Source organism: Salvelinus alpinus, chromosome 33 (assembly GCF_045679555.1).
Source record: "Salvelinus alpinus chromosome 33, SLU_Salpinus.1, whole genome shotgun sequence".
Lineage (NCBI taxonomy): Eukaryota > Metazoa > Chordata > Actinopteri > Salmoniformes > Salmonidae > Salvelinus > Salvelinus alpinus.
The window spans coordinates 13,076,728-13,093,377 of record NC_092118.1 but is presented as its reverse complement, the minus strand read 5'-3'; the positions used below and the strand labels follow the sequence as shown (position 1 = coordinate 13,093,377).

The window sequence follows — 16,650 nt, the reverse complement described above, 5'->3', positions numbered from 1 at the left end:
ACTCCTCTGGGGTATAGAGAACCGGGTCCATGAGGCACAGCGTTCCCAGCCGGACCCCAGGGTGGGGGGGGGGTTGGGGGGGTTTGTCCCAGACTCTGCACGTTCCTTGGTTCTGGAATTGTCTCATTCCTCTCGACTGGCCTACCATCCTGACTCTCGTTGGACCCTGGCCTTTGTACGACAATGTTTTTGGTGGCCCACCTTGGTTCCTGACATCTTTGCGTTCGTTGCTGCCTGCACCGTGTGTGCCCAGAATAAAACTCATCGGCAAGCTCCAGCTGGCCTCCTTCAACCACTTCCCATCCCTCACCATTCTTGGTCACATATATCCCTGGACTTTGTTACTGGTCTCCCACCGTCTGATGAAAACACGGTTATCCAAAGCCACCCACTTCATCGCTCTCCCCAAGCTACCCTTAGCCAAGGAGACGACCCAGCTCATGGTGCAGCACGTCTTCCGGATACATGGACTTCCGGTGGACATGGTCTCCGACCGGGGTCCTCATGTCTCGTCCCAGTTCTGGAAGGCATTCTACACGCTCATTGGGTCGTCGGCCAGCCTGTCCTCTGGGTTCCACCCCCAGCCTAAAGACCAGTCGGAGCAAGCCAATCAGGACTTGGAGACAACTCTTCGCTGCCTGGTCTCCACCAATCATGCTGCCTGGAGCCAGCATCTTGTGTGGGTAGAGTACACCCGCAACACCCTCCCTTGCTCAGCCACTGGTCTCTCACCTTTTGAGTACTCCCTGGGATATCAGCTCCACCTCTTCCCGGAGCAAGAGGAAGAGATCAGCGTCTGCCGTTGTCGCCGTACCTGGAAGAGAGCCCAGTCTACTCTTCTCAAGACCACCTCCATGTATCGACGACAGGCGGACCGCCACCGGACACCGGCTCCCTGTTATCCTCTCGGGCAGAGGGTATGGCTGTCCACTCAGCATCTGCCCCTCTGGGTAGAGTCCCGCAAACAGTCCCCCCGTTATATCGTCCCTTTCCCCATCTCCAAGATCCTTAGCCCCTCTGCCTGCCCTCGACCTGCCCTTTGCCCCGTGTTTCTAATAAATCATCTGAGAACTGTACTATCCTCCTCCGGTGTCTGCATCTGGGTCATATCCTGAGTTGTGATAATAAACATTACACAACAAGTTGGAAATCGCAAATTTAACAATGAGTGGTCTGGAAGGAATCAGTGGCTAACTGCAAGCATTGCAAAGCAAACACTAGCCTACTATTCAGGTTGTGTGATCCAAGTCTGGGTTTAGGGGTCTCTTTTCCAAGCTTAAAATTATAAACATTCACATGCGACACCATGGGCTAGAAAAGGTAGAATACATTGGCAATGCTGTCAATCCAGCATGACTTCTGCCGCATTCAAAACAACTGGAAACTCGGAACTGGGAAATCTCAGGCTTCAGTGAGTTCAAGACAGCTGGGAACTGGAAAATTTGCTCCGACTGTGAAGATATGTTTTGAACGGTTATCCAACTCCGAATTCCAAGTCTGGAACTCGGGCCCCTTTCTTTGGCTCCAACCTGAAGATCACTGACGTCATGATTCAATCTTGTTTTTTTTTAGAGTTCCCAGTTGTCTTGAAAGCACCATCCAGAGAATGACAGAGTTTGATGACAAAAAATTTGCCGACAAGAAGAACCGCCGCGAAGAAAGTAATACTAAGTGTGTGTTGTGTAGTAAGCTGTTATTAGCCCATGTGCCTCACCCTAATAATTTGGTCCCTTTCCCCCTCATAACATAGCCTACTGTTCTGACTTGGTGGTGCACATTTAGCCTATAGCCTGTTTTAGAGAAATGTCATCATTTAATATTTTAAGAGTTTTCATTGTCTGCTCATATGCCCCCTTTATTTATCCTACGGTTCTGACTTGGTGTACAGGGAGAATACTGTAAGAACAGCCCATGTTCTGAATTCTGTCACTGTACATTTCAAAAGTGCTGAACAAATAGTTACATTGACTACGCAAGTGAGCCATATCAGCTATATTTTTTAAAAAGGCATTAGAATGAACTGTTTCGCTGCCAGACAAGGCTCCGCTGATAGCCAGGTGTAAAGGATTCACTCCATGGTGCTGAAAAGAAAGCTCTGCTGTTGGAACAGCTTTATGTAGGACCTAACAATTTGTGGGAACCGTTTGTCACCGTTATAGTGCAATTAATGTATGGTTTAGTGTTGTGTTGTGTAGTTGCTTTGCTGGCATACATCTAAAACAAAATTGGGGAGATTGCCCCAGCAAGATTTTTATGCTAAAATCCCCACTGGTCAGGCCTAATATCCTTGGGGATAGACTTACACCAGGGACAGGATGCTCATCTCCACCTTATCACCGGATTCTCTCTAGGAAAGGTATGAAAATGTGAACATGAAGTCATGCAGAAAGAAATGAAAACTTCTGCAAATGAAATCAGGGCACTTTGAAAGGAATATTACGCCGGGAGACGGTTTTATTAGAGAAAGGAAAAATAAATTTCCCGCTTATTTGACCTTGACGTTTTATTTCTTTATTTCTCTGTCATTTCTCTGTTGGAGACCATAGAGGACGTTTAAAGGAGCCTGGGCTTATAATATTATCTGATGTAATGAGAGTGTTTATGTGCTGATTATTCCGGGTTCCTCGCCGGTGTGTCTGTAGTGCGCTAGAGAGCAGAGACAGGGGGTAAAGCGTACAGTGACGAGGCTCATTAACAGGAAATACTCTACCACGCTGCTGGGGTCTGGCTGTCGTTGACGGCAACGCCGGACTAATTATGCACTGTAAGTGGAGTTTTGCAGAAGTAATAACCCCTACTTTCTGTATATGCAAATATGACAGCCCTGATCATTAGGTTTTATATCTCAAAGCCATATGGTATATTGTAAAACGGTCGAAGCCAAGGGCAAATTCATCTCACATTTCAATAAATGTTTATGAGCTTTCACCATAAATGTAACAGCATTGTGAATGTCATGGATACTGTGCTAACAAATGTATTGTCTAAAATTATATTATTAAACAAAGAAAAAAAATAACCTTGATGTGTTGTGCCAAGTTATTAGTAATTGGCAAATGGAGTAATTTAGCCCGAACAGTAAAGTTGCTGCAGTGATTGTCCCTGAAAAACGTAAATTCTATTGGCTAAAACAGCTCCAAAACGTACACTTTCATCCACCAACTGATACTACTTACAATGACAGTCACAATGATATGAACTTCATGGGAGCGTTTATAGACTTTCTGACTTGGTAGCAGTTTGACGGATGCTTTTTAGTCTTTAAATCTTCTATTGCTTACTTGTCCTTGACCCAGTTGGAACCAGAGGAAACAGGGAGGGAGAGAGATAGAGACTGATCCAGTTGTAATGGGGTTCAGTGAACTGGCTTTAAAACAGCTGCAGTCTACTCAGCATGTGTGCTTGCCAAGCCTAACTATGCACCCTCTGACACCTAACAGACTTTTCCCTCAAAAGCAGTGGTTAAAGGAATTATCCCCCAGTACCCTTGTTACACAGGCAACTTTTATTGTGCAATCTACATTCTATTACATTCCCACCTCAGTTCTTATATGAGACTGACAACCATTTCTAGGACATTATGAGTGCTTAGCTATTTGGGGATAAGCTACATGAACTGTTTGATTATCTTTGTAGTGGCAGAAAAATACCATTGCTGTAACGGCTTTCTTCTGTGGACGAAGGAGAGGACTAAAGCGCAGCGTGGTTAGTGTTCATCATGTTTAATAACGACAAATAACGTGAACACTACAAAATACAAAAACAACAAATGTGAAAAACCGAAACAGTCCTATCTGGTGCATAGACACAAAGACAGAAGACAACCACCCACAAAACCCAACACAAAACATGCTACCTAAATTTGGTTCCCAATCAGAGACAATGACTAACACCTGCCTCTGATTGAGAACCATATCAGGCCAAACATAGAAACGTGAAAACTAGACACACAACATAGAATGCCCACTCAGCTCACGTCCTGACCAACACTAAAACAAAGAAAACACAAAAGAACTATGGTCAGAACGTGACAATTGCCCTGGAGTGAAATATTTCGGAAAATGTGTTGGTGTATACTTGCGTATGCATGTGGGCACGTGTGTCCATCTGTCTTGTCTGTCTGTCTGTCTGTGTTATGTGTCAGTGAATTCCTCCAGAAATATTCAGGAACAGGTGTGGTTCATCCTGGCTGAGTGCTTTTCTGCCTGGATAACACTCACAAGAAGATGAGATAGGAATGAGACTGGCAATGCTTATGTACAAATACCTATTTTCTGCATGCGAATTGATCTCCTCAGCTATGTTTAAGTTTAAGTTGGCGGTCTATTCTGTGTCCACATGCAGTATGGGGTATAGCCGAGTCTAGGCTCTCCTCCACTTAGGTAGCGATATCATATCTGATTCCTTCTCACCTCCGTGGTTGCATGTTAGAGCTAAGGAGAGAGGGGCTGCTTGACATTAATACCTAACTAGATATCTTTACGGACTGTGTTTGTTTAACTGGATGGAAGCTGTGGGCTAGCCAGTCCTCTGGGTCTTCAAGCCTTGGTGGCTCTTTCCCGGGAAACTGAAACATTCTAGTAACACAGAGCCAATTTACAACCCCCTGGATCCTAGATTGTGTTTGCGATGAAGTGAAATTGGTATTTCTTCAGCGCTGCATTGAAAGTGTTTCTCCCTGTTTTTTCTATCAGCCTATCAAGCTCTCTCGCTGACACTCTCCTGTGGTAGGTGGTATTAGAATAGATATCAGAATAATGAGCTATGTATTCTCCTCCTCCATCCCTTGGCCTCCTCCGATATTGCCACTCTCTCTCACACTCCAGTTTGACACGCTCATTGTTTAGCGTGGATCTTGGGATGGTTAATATTGTTCCAGCGCGCTGGTAAAGTCAGATAAACCTTTAATTGAAATTTGGTTGTGGAACACCAGAGAGCGATCGCCTCTGGCTACATGTTAGAGAGGAAAGGCGAGCCATCAATAGAAGTTCGAAAGCTCTGTGTGTGGCAATTCAACAGCTTGAGGCTGTAAGTCTGAACCAGAGGGAATCACTAGACCAGAACATGTACCTGCGATACCCAAACCGCATGGAAGGTGTCCCATCAGAACCTATTGCATGTGTTTAAAGAAGGACGTTTCGTGTTTGTGATAGGAATATGCTCATTTCAATTTGTTACTGTAGCATGAACGTGTATACATTTTTCCTGAACTTAATTAATACAACACTTCCCAGTCAACTGCCAGTACTAAGTTTGTCTAGGTTCGGTGCCAAATGTAACTTCTGGTCTCAAGGACGGTGAAATCATTGATTGTTTAAAGGTACACATGGTTTTCCTTTAGTTAGGAATATATAAAGGACACAATAACCTATGTTTTGCTGAATTGCACATTTTCTGAACGAATTGGTGAGCATCGCTGCTGAAGCACGACAGAGCTAAAAAAAAAAAAAGAGATTCTATCAATGTTTTTTTCCCTCTTGTTTGACTGAATTTAACTGAGTGGCTTGGGTGTACTTGGGTGAACAAATATATTCTTACAAATGAATCTAGGCCTATTATCTGTACTGCCAGTGTGTGTGAGCATGTTTTATATAATTTTTATGGCAAGGATAAAATATTTAATGTCCAGTAAACTGGATAAAATATATGTTACTCTAAACATGTATAAATCATCTTTCTTTACTAGAAAGAGTGATTCAGTTTTACAGTTTCTCAATTCTCTGGCTCATTTTTTGAAACAGTCTTAACATTCTCTAAACTGTAAGTGCAATTGTCACAACTGTTTTATGGGACATCAAAAGTCTATTGCATATCTGCAAAATGTAGTAACTCATCCAAAAAATGTAATTCATTTTTCAAAACATTTATTGTGTCAGTAAATTGGCCAATGCCACGAAAATGAATCGTGTGAGTTGTACTGGTCCGAATGTTTAGATGTTTTTTCACCATGGCAGTCAACCCAGGAAATGGTTGTTATATACAAATGTCAGTTCTGTTGTACATTTCTGTTGACACTGACTGCTTACTGTACTATACAAGAATGTGTGTATCACACAGAGCTTTTTAGATACCGATTTCAGTAGGTAAATGAAAAGACCTGTGGTAGTTCTGTAAAAAACATTCAATTGTACCTCCTCACAGTACGTAACACTACAAGTTCCCATCGTGGTGGACATCCTGTCGCTCTCGTTGGTCTGGCCAGAGATTCGTCAACATCACAACTGATGTTTTCCCTTGCGATGCACGGGGGGTCTCCTTGCGTGGCGCAACCATCCCCTGCAATGTTCGCCTGTGATGTCCTCACAAGCAGCATTCATGACATCTAACAGAGACATCTGATCTTGTGCCCGATAGTCAGATACTTTCCACCTCTGTGCTAAAAAAAACCTCTTCTATCGGATTCAGGAATGGGGAGGATGGTGGAAGGAACTCCATTGTTATCCTTTCACGCGCAGCAAACCATTCCCTAACAATGTTGGTTCGGTGGAAGCTAACATTATCCCACACAATTACATAATTTGACAAGTCTGGTCTAACTAAACCTCTTTGGTGTTCTGCTATTATGTCTCTGTAAAGTGTATTTAGGAAGGCCAGGAGAAGTTGGGTGTTATAGGGCCCACACCATTCTCACACCATTCTCAGAAATGGCAGCACACATTGTAAAATTGCCCCCACGTTGGCCTGGTGTCAATTGTGTCTTGGTGTCCAATGAGATTGCGGCCATGTCTCCTGCCTTTGGCCAGATTGATCCCAGCCTCGTTCACAAAAACAAGAATGTGGGTCATTTCATGTCCCTCCAGCTCCATTATTCTCTATATGGTAACACAGAAACAAAATGTAAACTTAGTTTTACATAGCCTATTCTAGAATCAGACAGTTTAGTAAAGTAGAAATGTTTTCTGTTCTTATGAGTATCTGCAACTTCAAGAAGTATATACACAGGCATTATTGAAGTACATTAAACTCCCTGTACAATATTCCATGTACACACCAATGTTTTACCTGGACATACTGGTAACGCAGCTCCTTCACTCTGTCACTATTCCTCTCAAATGGAACCTTGTAGAGTTGTTTCATAGTCATTTGATTTTTTCCCCCCAAACTCTGTCTATAGTGGAAATGCTGACAGAATTGATATTTGCGAAGATATTGTTGTCATTTATGATTGCACTTTGGATCTCTTTTAGCCTGATGGAATTGTTGGCTTTGACCATGTTGCAAATTTCTTGTTATTGCTGATGGCTGAATACTGCTGCTCTGCCACCAGCATGAGGTCGTTGTGCAGTCCTATATATGACATGTAGAGCTGCTCTGCCACCAGCATGAGGTCGTTGTGCAGTCCTATATATGACATGTAGAGCTGCTCTGTCACCAGCATGAGGTCGTTGTGCAGTCCTATATATGACATGTAGAGCTGCTCTGCCACCAGCATGAGGTCGTTGTGCAGTCCTATATATGACATGTAGAGCTGCTCTGCCACCAGCATGAGGTCGTTGTGCAGTCCTATATATGAAATGTAGAATTCACAAATAGATCATGTTACAGATAGTATATTGTATTCAAAATGTGCTGTATTACTGTGTATTCCTCATACATATGTTATGGTACATTGTGATTTACAGACTTGCATTTACCTTTACAATAGTTGCTGTATTGTTGTGAATTAAATGCCGTAACAAAAGTAAATAACGAGTACAGAATGTTTGCACAATTGATGACACTGTGGACCTGTTTTACATTAGGCTGTACTCTCTGACCTGCCTCTTCCATTGTAAGACCGTGGTTTATGACATGGGCCACAATTGTGGCTGTGATTTCATTAGGGACTCTTATTCCTTGCCTTCTACCTCTTCCTCTATTATGTCTTCCCCTAACACCCCCACCACCACACCCTGCCTGTGGCGGCAGGTAGCCTAGTGGTTAGAGTGTTGGGCCAGTAACCGAACGGTTGATAGATCGATTCCTGAGCTGACGAGGTAAAAATCTGTCGTTCTGCCCCTGAACAAGGCACTTAACCCACTGCCGTCATTGTAACCCAACTAACATCAAGGCGGTGACCCGTTCCTGTAGGTTCATGCTCTACAACATTCGCAGAGTACGACCCTGCCTCACGCAGGAAGCGGCGCAGGTCCTAATCCAGGCACTTGTCATCTCCCGTCTGGATTACTGCAACTCGCTGTTGGCTGGGCTCCCTGCCTGTGCCATTAAACCCCTACAACTCATCCAGAACGCCGCAGCCCGTCTGGTGTTCAACTTTCCTAAGTTCTCTCACGTCACCCCGCTCCTCCGCTCTCTCCACTGGCTTCCAGTTGAAGCTCGCATCCGCTACAAGACCATGGTGCTTGCCTACGGAGCTGTGAGGGGAACGGCACCTCCGTACCTTCAGGCTCTGATCAGGCCCTACACCCAAACAAGGGCACTGCGTTCATCCACCTCTGGCCTGCTCGCCTCCCTACCTCTGAGGAAGTACAGTTCCCGCTCAGCCCAGTCAAAACTGTTCGCTGCTCTGGCACCCCAATGGTGGAACAAACTCCCTCACGACGCCAGGTCAGCGGAGTCAATCACCACCTTCCGGAGACACCTGAAACCCCACCTCTTTAAGGAATACCTAGGATAGGATAAAGTAATCCTTCTAACCCCCCCCCCCCCTTAAAAGAGTTAGATGCACTATTGTAAAGTGGTTGTTCCACTGGATATCATAAGGTGAATGCACCAATTTGTAAGTCGCTCTGGATAAGAGCGTCTGCTAAATGACTTAAATGTAATGTAAATGTAACCCAGTTAACCCATAGGCCACCATTGTAAATAAGAATTTGTTCTTAACTGACTTGCCTAGTTAAATAAAGGTTAAAATAAAAATCTTATTTCTCTTCCACAACATGTTGCTGCTGTTCAAGGTTGTGATGTTCCTCCATGTTCAAAAATGGTAATGATTGTGCTGTGGGCAAGCTCCTTATATATGCTTCCAAACTTGATTGGTTGATTGGTAAGATTGTGATTCCTATTTCATTACTATGTCACCTGGCAGGTAGTTTGCCAATTTGGCAGACATCACAAACATTCTATGTCATAGATATTTATGGAATATACATCTACGTCTGACTGAATTTGATCATTGAATTGATCATTTTGACTGATGGCTCACACGATGAAATCATGTTGTGAAGTTGTGAAGAGTATGACAATTTCACTGAGAATCAACTCATCAGTTTTGATCAGCAAGCCATGTGCATGTAGTTGTTGTGCAAATTGTAGACAAGTGTACTTACTGTTTTGCACACGTGTCAAAACACGTGCAATTTGCTAAAAATGAATAAGACATTCAAATCTGGTGTAAACAAGAAACTAATTGTTCAGAGGTTTGAACTTATTGTTTTTGAAAAAAATATATTTCTCATTCGATAATTGAGCCAAAGCGATTGAGAAAAACTGTAATATTTGTCAGTATATATTCCTCAATTATCAATGACAAATCTAGGTTACTGAGTGAAAGTGATAGTTAAAAACATACAGTAGCCTATCATGCCATTGCTATTGGACACGCAGTGGAAATCAGAAAGAAGACTTACTGTATGGGTTGGAATGAAAAACTGATGGACATGAATAATGTGACGTGGCCTTCCCTGAGGAGTCACTGTAGGCCACGCCCCCTCGAGCACGGCGCTGTCCAGTACCAGATGCTGCTAGTGCTGTCAGAAACACTGAGCGGAGGCGCGCACTTGAGCTGCATTATCCGGAGAGCTGGGCACGCAGACTGCTGCTGGAGTGGAGACAGAGAAGACAGCGAAAGTTCTGCGGCTAGAGCTAGAGCAATGAATCAAACCACGACAATGAACAGCATTTTTGTGAATTCTATGTTTTAGATAATAATTCATCCGAAGTTTTAGAGGACTTAAAATACATGTTTTTTCGAAATGATTAAGGGCCCTAGAGTGACAGCATAACACCACTCAGTGTGGTACAACTGACAACAGTCATGATTTGGACTATTTTAATATGCTATTTCGTGACATCTGTACTTGGGAATAAGACAGAGGAAAGGATACCGTTCTTTCATGGACATGTATTCGAGAACTCCGAGCCGGGATCCAAAGTAAACGGTCTCAGCATCCCTGTGAAGCGGGTTGACGCGCAGAGATGGTGTTCCAACTCCGGCATGCATCTGAAACTCTTGGGAGACGGAAGTAAAGATTTTAATGTATTTGCCCACCACAAACGCGGACACATACTTCTGAAAACCTCGATCGTCCTGGACAGAGAGGAGCGCTCCGAGTACCTGCTCAGCCTGGGTCTGTGCTGCCAAAGCTGCGCCGCCACTGACCTTGTGGTCGCAGAAGTTGCATCTGTGAAAGTGGACGTTTTGGACACTAATGACCACGAGCCAACATTCCCTAATGCTGATATAAAAATGCATCTGGACGACGCCACTGCTTTGCGGTCTGTGGTGTATAAAGTGACCGCGGAGGATACAGACCACGGGAAAAACGCGGAACTCATTTACTTTGCTCTTCCCAAAAATTGCAGTTTCTACGTCGTTCCAAAAACAGGAGATGTACTGCTGGTGGACTCTATATTGGGTCTTACCGCCCCCATAAAGTTTAACGTGTTTGCGATGGACCACGGCTGGCCCTCACGGACCAGTCAGAGTATTGAAATAGAGATTAATCCCCGGCAATGGCCAGCGTTTCCACCGCCATCCCAGGGCGAACCGAAAATCAGACTACCTCGGAAGTCGAGGTCCCTGCTAGAGTCGGACGAACCGGTTGTAATAAATGTATCCGAGGATGCCAGTATCGGTTCTGTTGTAGTGAACTTGTACCCAGTGAGGTTTCAGGCTGCCAGCTTTGAGTTGATGGATCCCGGTGCGGACAGCTCGCCGGTCACGGTGAGTCGGGACAGCGGAGATATAGTAATTACACGGCGCCTGGACCGGGAGACGGATCCTCTCGTGGAGATTACTGTGAAAGTTCAGGATAAAAGAGGTGAGAGTGCCTTTGCAATTTTATATTGCTGCTTAAATGTTGTTTCTCTCTTCAACGTTCCGCGTTAAAGACATTATTATCTATAAGTATATTTATTCTCTCTTTAACTTAAGGGCCTCTGTAAAGTAATTATGGGCCACAGTTTGGTCTAAATTAGCCCTCTGAATCGATGTGGAGAGCTGACAACATAAGCTACTCTGTAAAAGTGTCAGGCTTTAAAGTGCAATGACTTAAACTGTATTCGTGTCTGTGGTTACATGTTTAATAAACACCCACAGCTTTGCCTTCATGATCCCAAGAGGTTGAAACCATGTATATGCGTAAATTATGCATGGAGAGACGTGCGCCTTGTAAATAGTTACCCTGGGAAAAATGTAATGCGCACAAGTTGAGCTTATAATACACAACATAAATTCACATTATACTACGATTTGTTGTCTGCATATGTTTTCTGGTATTAGTGCAGATGTTCTGAATTTACAGGAGGCGTGCGGATGCTACTGTTTCTAATGTCTCGATCACACCGACAGAGATTTGCATTTTGGTACGCCTGCGTTTGCCTTGCAGCATTGCGTCGCAGACCGTTTTATTTTGGAGGTGCATAACACCTCGATCACATCGACAGGGATTGGCGTTTTGGTACACCATAAGTACATTCATTTCGATATGGAATTCTGAGTTTCCTTGCAGCATTGCATTGCAGAGGAAGTTGCAGTGCGTTCTGTGTGGTGCATACGTTGGCTTTATCGATGCGAACTGTATGAGTAGACGGCTTGACAGAAATGGTAGCAGAAGGCGAATGTTGAACTTTTGTTGCACACATAACCAGATGATGCTGCATACCATTTTGCGCAAAAATATTGTCAGTGTGATCGAGGCATACATATAGGTTAATTATCACCTGCAGAAATGGCTCCATTCATGTACTTTTTGAGAGCCAGGCTACAGCTAAAATTGCATTGCTAATGCAATAATATGTGTTATTTGCACTGCTCGCATTGGTAATCCTGCGCCCAGCATATGTGAACCTGTCTGACCATGGATGTATATGAGTGTTCAACCTCCTTAGTGTTGGCCGCAGCAGCTCCAATTGACACATAACATGTGTATAATTGCACGAAATTAGCTGTAAAACTGCAACAAAAAGTGTTGTAAAGCAAATGTATTTGCTTACCCTTTGTTAATAAAATACCCTATCTGCTAAGTGATCCCTCCGTACATATTAATTCGAGTTTTTAATCACGGTGCTGAGTTAATGTAAGTGAATGTGTAGCAACTAATTGTATAGCTAATAGGCTATGTATTTGTAGATCGACTGAGGTGAATGAACCTACAGCAACGAACCTGATAATGGATGGGGTAATCTTTGCTTGTGTTTTAGTTTTTGCTGTTCTCCAAATAGCATTTCCGTTTTTAAATGGTATAGAAATGCAGTAGATGAGCTTCAACACACACAGACCTCACACAAAATCTGACCCTGGCTATGGCCCTGTGTCTCAGGCACGATAAACCGCATTGTTTGAAGTGATAAGTGATGTGCTTTCTTTTTGGTTTTGAGTGGGGACCTGTAGATGATTGTAACCTAGGCCTGCAGTATTGGCTGTGTTTAGTGTTCATATTTGCAAATGTACACATTTGCCAGTTGCCTCTGTCAGGCAGCAGTACAACCCACCTTTTACGTTTAATTGCTCAGTTGTCGTGCACTGTGCTAGAAAAAAAAGTGCAATATTTTACCCAGCTGTTCTAAAGTGATGGGCGAATTACACAATATCTGCGTTCGTGCAGAACCAGTGCTGCCTGTCTACAACAATGAGCACAGGGAACTTGACGTGTGTGTGCAAAGATGGCGCGCTCTGCATTCATTTCTAGGCTATGTGAAGTATGGGGGCCTATTTACATGCATTGGAGTGAATAAAACCCGCATCGTTTCTCGTTTTCTCATTTCCCTCGCTGAGTGTTGTGAAACTTTTTAAATCAAATAACCAACTTGACTTGATTTCAAATGATCCAGCAGACACCCGTGTTTAATATGGACAAATCTGTGCTCGGGAACCGGAATTTCATGTGGTGGGAATGTGGTGGAGTCTAATCCTTTTTGAGTGGAGATCCTGCTCGACCTGGCTCCATATGCTGGCATTATCCATGTAATCCCATCTCATACACGTTCTCATTTCTGGGATTTAGAGTTGCAGCACAGTTTGTTGGAGAACTCGTGCGCTTCTTCGAGGGAATAGCGAGGACTTAAAAGTCAATCAATTTTATTTTATATAGCCCTTCGTACATCAGCTAATATCTCGAAGTGCTGTACAGACACCCAGCCTAAAACCCCAAACAGCTAGTAATGCAGGTGTAGAAGCACGGTGGCTAGGAAAAACTCCCTAGAAAGGCCAAAACCTAGGAAGAAACCTAGAGATGAACCAGGCTATGAGGGGTGGCCAGTCCTCTTCTGGCTGTGCCGGGTGGAGATTATAACAGAACTATGCCAAGATGTTCAAAAATGTTCATAAGTGACAAGCATGGTCAAATAATAATCATGAATAATTTTCAGTTGGCTTTTCATAGCCGATCATCAAGAGTTGAAAAACAACAGGTCTGGGACAGGTGGCGGTTCCATAACCGCAGGCAGAACAGCTGAAACTGGAATAGCAGCAAGGCCAGGCGGACTGGGGACAGCAAGGAGTCACCACGGGCGGCAGTCCCGACGCATGGTCCTAGGGCCCAGGTCCTCCGAGAGAAAGAAAGAGAGAAGGAGAAAATTAGAGAGAGCCAAGATTTTCAAAATGTTCATAAATGACAAGCATGGTCAAATAATAATCAGGAATAAATCTCAGTTGGCTTTTCATAGCCGATCATTAAGAGTTGAAAACAGCAGGTCTGGGACAGGTAGGGGTTCCATAACCGCAGGCAGAACAGTTGAAACTGGAATAGCAGCAAGGCCAGGCGTAAAAGTAATGCGTTTATCGTGAACAGTGTTCTCCATGGCCCACTCACATCTTTCCGCGGCATCCATGCGCTGCGCAGCCGAGGCGCGCTACAACCATGAGTTGTTGCCAGGGTTGTTGATTTAATTAGCTCGGCCTTCGGTGTTTTCATTACTGTCTGTCTGTGTGCTTGTCCTGTGGCCCGAAGACCAGAACCTTCTGTAGATGTTGCGTGTCTGGCAAAGAGGGTGTGTGTGTGAACTGCGAGATAGCTTCTCGGAAGCCAGGGGATTCACAGTAATGAGGGGAAAACAGCTGGCTTTAATCAAGTATGAGAGGTGTGTCAGTTGACTTCATTTATAACCGTATCTGTGAACTAGACCAGCTCCCTATTGAGTACATGTAGACTAGCACGCATGATATTCTACATATAAATTTGTGCTACTAAATTTAGTATGGTATGTTATGTTTCTTATGGTTTGTAATAATTTGTGAATGGCAATCACCCATTTTGTATGATTTGTTACGAATTACAATTCATATTATATGTTAACCATTTACAAAACGTACATTAAGTTACGAATTTGAAAAAACTTAGAATACGTTATAAATATGGAAAATGTACAGTATGTTACGAATTCTAGCTAGGTGTCTGAGGTTAGCTAGCTCACTAATGTTATCTTTGCTAGGGATTAGGGTTAAGGGTTAGGGTTAGGTTAAAGGGTTAGGGGAAAGGTTAGCTAACATGCTAAGTAGTTGCAAAGTAGCTAACAAGTAATCAAAGTTTCTAATTAGCTAACATTGTACGTGATGAGATTCGAACTCATAACCTTCGGGTTGCTAGAAATTCACATTATACGCCCACCAATCCACCCCGACCAGCCACCCTCCTTTCGTTTTTGCGTTAAATAACCATTTGTCTCATGTAACCATACCAAACGTAATATATCATACTAAATGGAGTGCCTTGGATTTACACACAGAATAATACGAAATGTTCTGAGACCAGGTTGATCCTACAGGAGAGTAGGAGCATGCAGTCAGAGACAGATGGAAAATGAAAATATATTGTCTGTTATTACTTTATTTATCAGGATCAAACAGCTACTGCTATAAATCTTCAAACAGCATATTGTATTGCACATTATTAACCGTTATACAGACATGCACACTCAGCGATGCACACGTTTCTGCCTAGTGGCCAGTGAGTGAGCTAGGCTGTGGTTTGATAACAGAGCTCTGCTGCAGCTTGTATATCGTGCTTATTCATTCTGTGACTGTCCCCTTCTCTCCTACTTCCACTGGTCAGTTGATTCTCTTTTTCAACTGACCAGTGGAGGTAGGAGAGAAGGGGCCGGTCTGAGGTGAAATACTGGCTGGCCTGGGGTGAAATAGCCTTCTCATGTGAGTTGGTCTCTACTCTCTATTAGCTTGTCTGAGGGGAGTCACCCAGGGCTCTTTCTGTTATCTGGCGTTGGGGGAGAGCAGAGCACCACTTGAATCCTATATGGTTATTCCTATCTCTATCTGTCTGTCTGTCTGTCTCTGTTATCCACTAACACTGGCCTCAGCCTTACCCTGGCTGTCTCAGCCACCTAAGCGGTCCCAAAAACACCCAGCCCCACAGACCTGGGCCCTCTGTTTCTCCCTTTATCCCTCCCTCCCTCTCTCCCTCCCTGCCTCCTTCACGTCTTCTCTGAACTCCACGCTCTGAAGTCTCTCTTCCTAATTGCTGTGTGAACTCTGTAATATGGAAATAGAAGGCCTCTTTAGCTGTATATTGGTTGAGGCTATGGGCTCCTGTTTGATATGTCTGGTCTCCATGATATTGCTGCAGTGGGATCAATTAATGTGTGCGTGGGGACGGAGAGGGGGAGCGTGTGTGCAGATCAAACAGGCGTGTGGCGCCAGACTTCCCGTCTTAACGCTCTCTGCCTTGCGGCACTTTTTACTATCTCCATATCCCGTCAGGGTCATCATCGCTCTATGTCTCTCTCTCAATCATAGCATGTTTTTTCATGCTTCTCCATCTCTTTCCTTCCACCATCTCTCTCTCTCTTACCTTCCCCCTTTCTCCCTTCAGCTCCTCCTCCTCCTCTCTCTCTCTCTCCCTCTCAATTCAATTCAATTTAAGGACTTTATTGGCACGAGAAACATATATTCCGATTGCCAAACCAAGTGAAATAGATGATTAACAAAAGTGAAATAAACAATAAAAATGAACAGTAAACATTACACTCTCTCGCTGTCTCTCTGCTGTCTAACACATCGTATCAGACCTCTGTCTGTCATGTCGCCCTTAGTGGTTGTGTGATCTTTTATCTCATAGAGAACATGCTATGACTGTCAAAGGCATCAATATGATGGGGTGCATATTTGTCTTGCTGAAGCACACTTGAAGCTGGCATAACTCTCAATCAAACTGACAAAGAATTGACTAAGGCGTCAGACGCGCATTGAGTTTGACAAGAACCCCAAACGTGTTATATACACAGTGGATCTGATCATTCCCCATCCATTCTCCTCTATCTATCTAACCACCATAGTGTTTGACTGTTTGATCCACACAGAGAGAGCTGGGATTTGGGTTTGAGCAGAAATTGATAGGTTTTCGGGGACTTAATTCCTCTCCTCCCTGGTGTTACTGTTAATCTGATTGGGAAGAGCCTGGAAATTAAACAGCATATGGGAGGCTTCATCTCTCTGTCAGGGAACCAGAAGATTGTGTGCTTGCTCACGTGTACACA

The 16,650-nt window shown here is 43.8% G+C and overlaps 1 protein-coding gene across 1 annotated transcript in view; it reads left to right on the top strand.

Annotated features, from left to right (window-relative positions):
* Positions 1-9,718: 9,718 nt before the first annotated feature.
* The window catches only part of LOC139562765 (neural-cadherin), a 230,541-nt gene continuing 223,609 nt past the window's right edge, over positions 9,719-16,650 (top strand). The window contains exon 1 of the mRNA XM_071380765.1: positions 9,719-10,982. Within this exon, the coding sequence (XP_071236866.1) occupies positions 9,977-10,982 (1,006 nt within the window). The 5' untranslated portion in view covers positions 9,719-9,976. The remainder of the gene's footprint in view (positions 10,983-16,650) is intronic.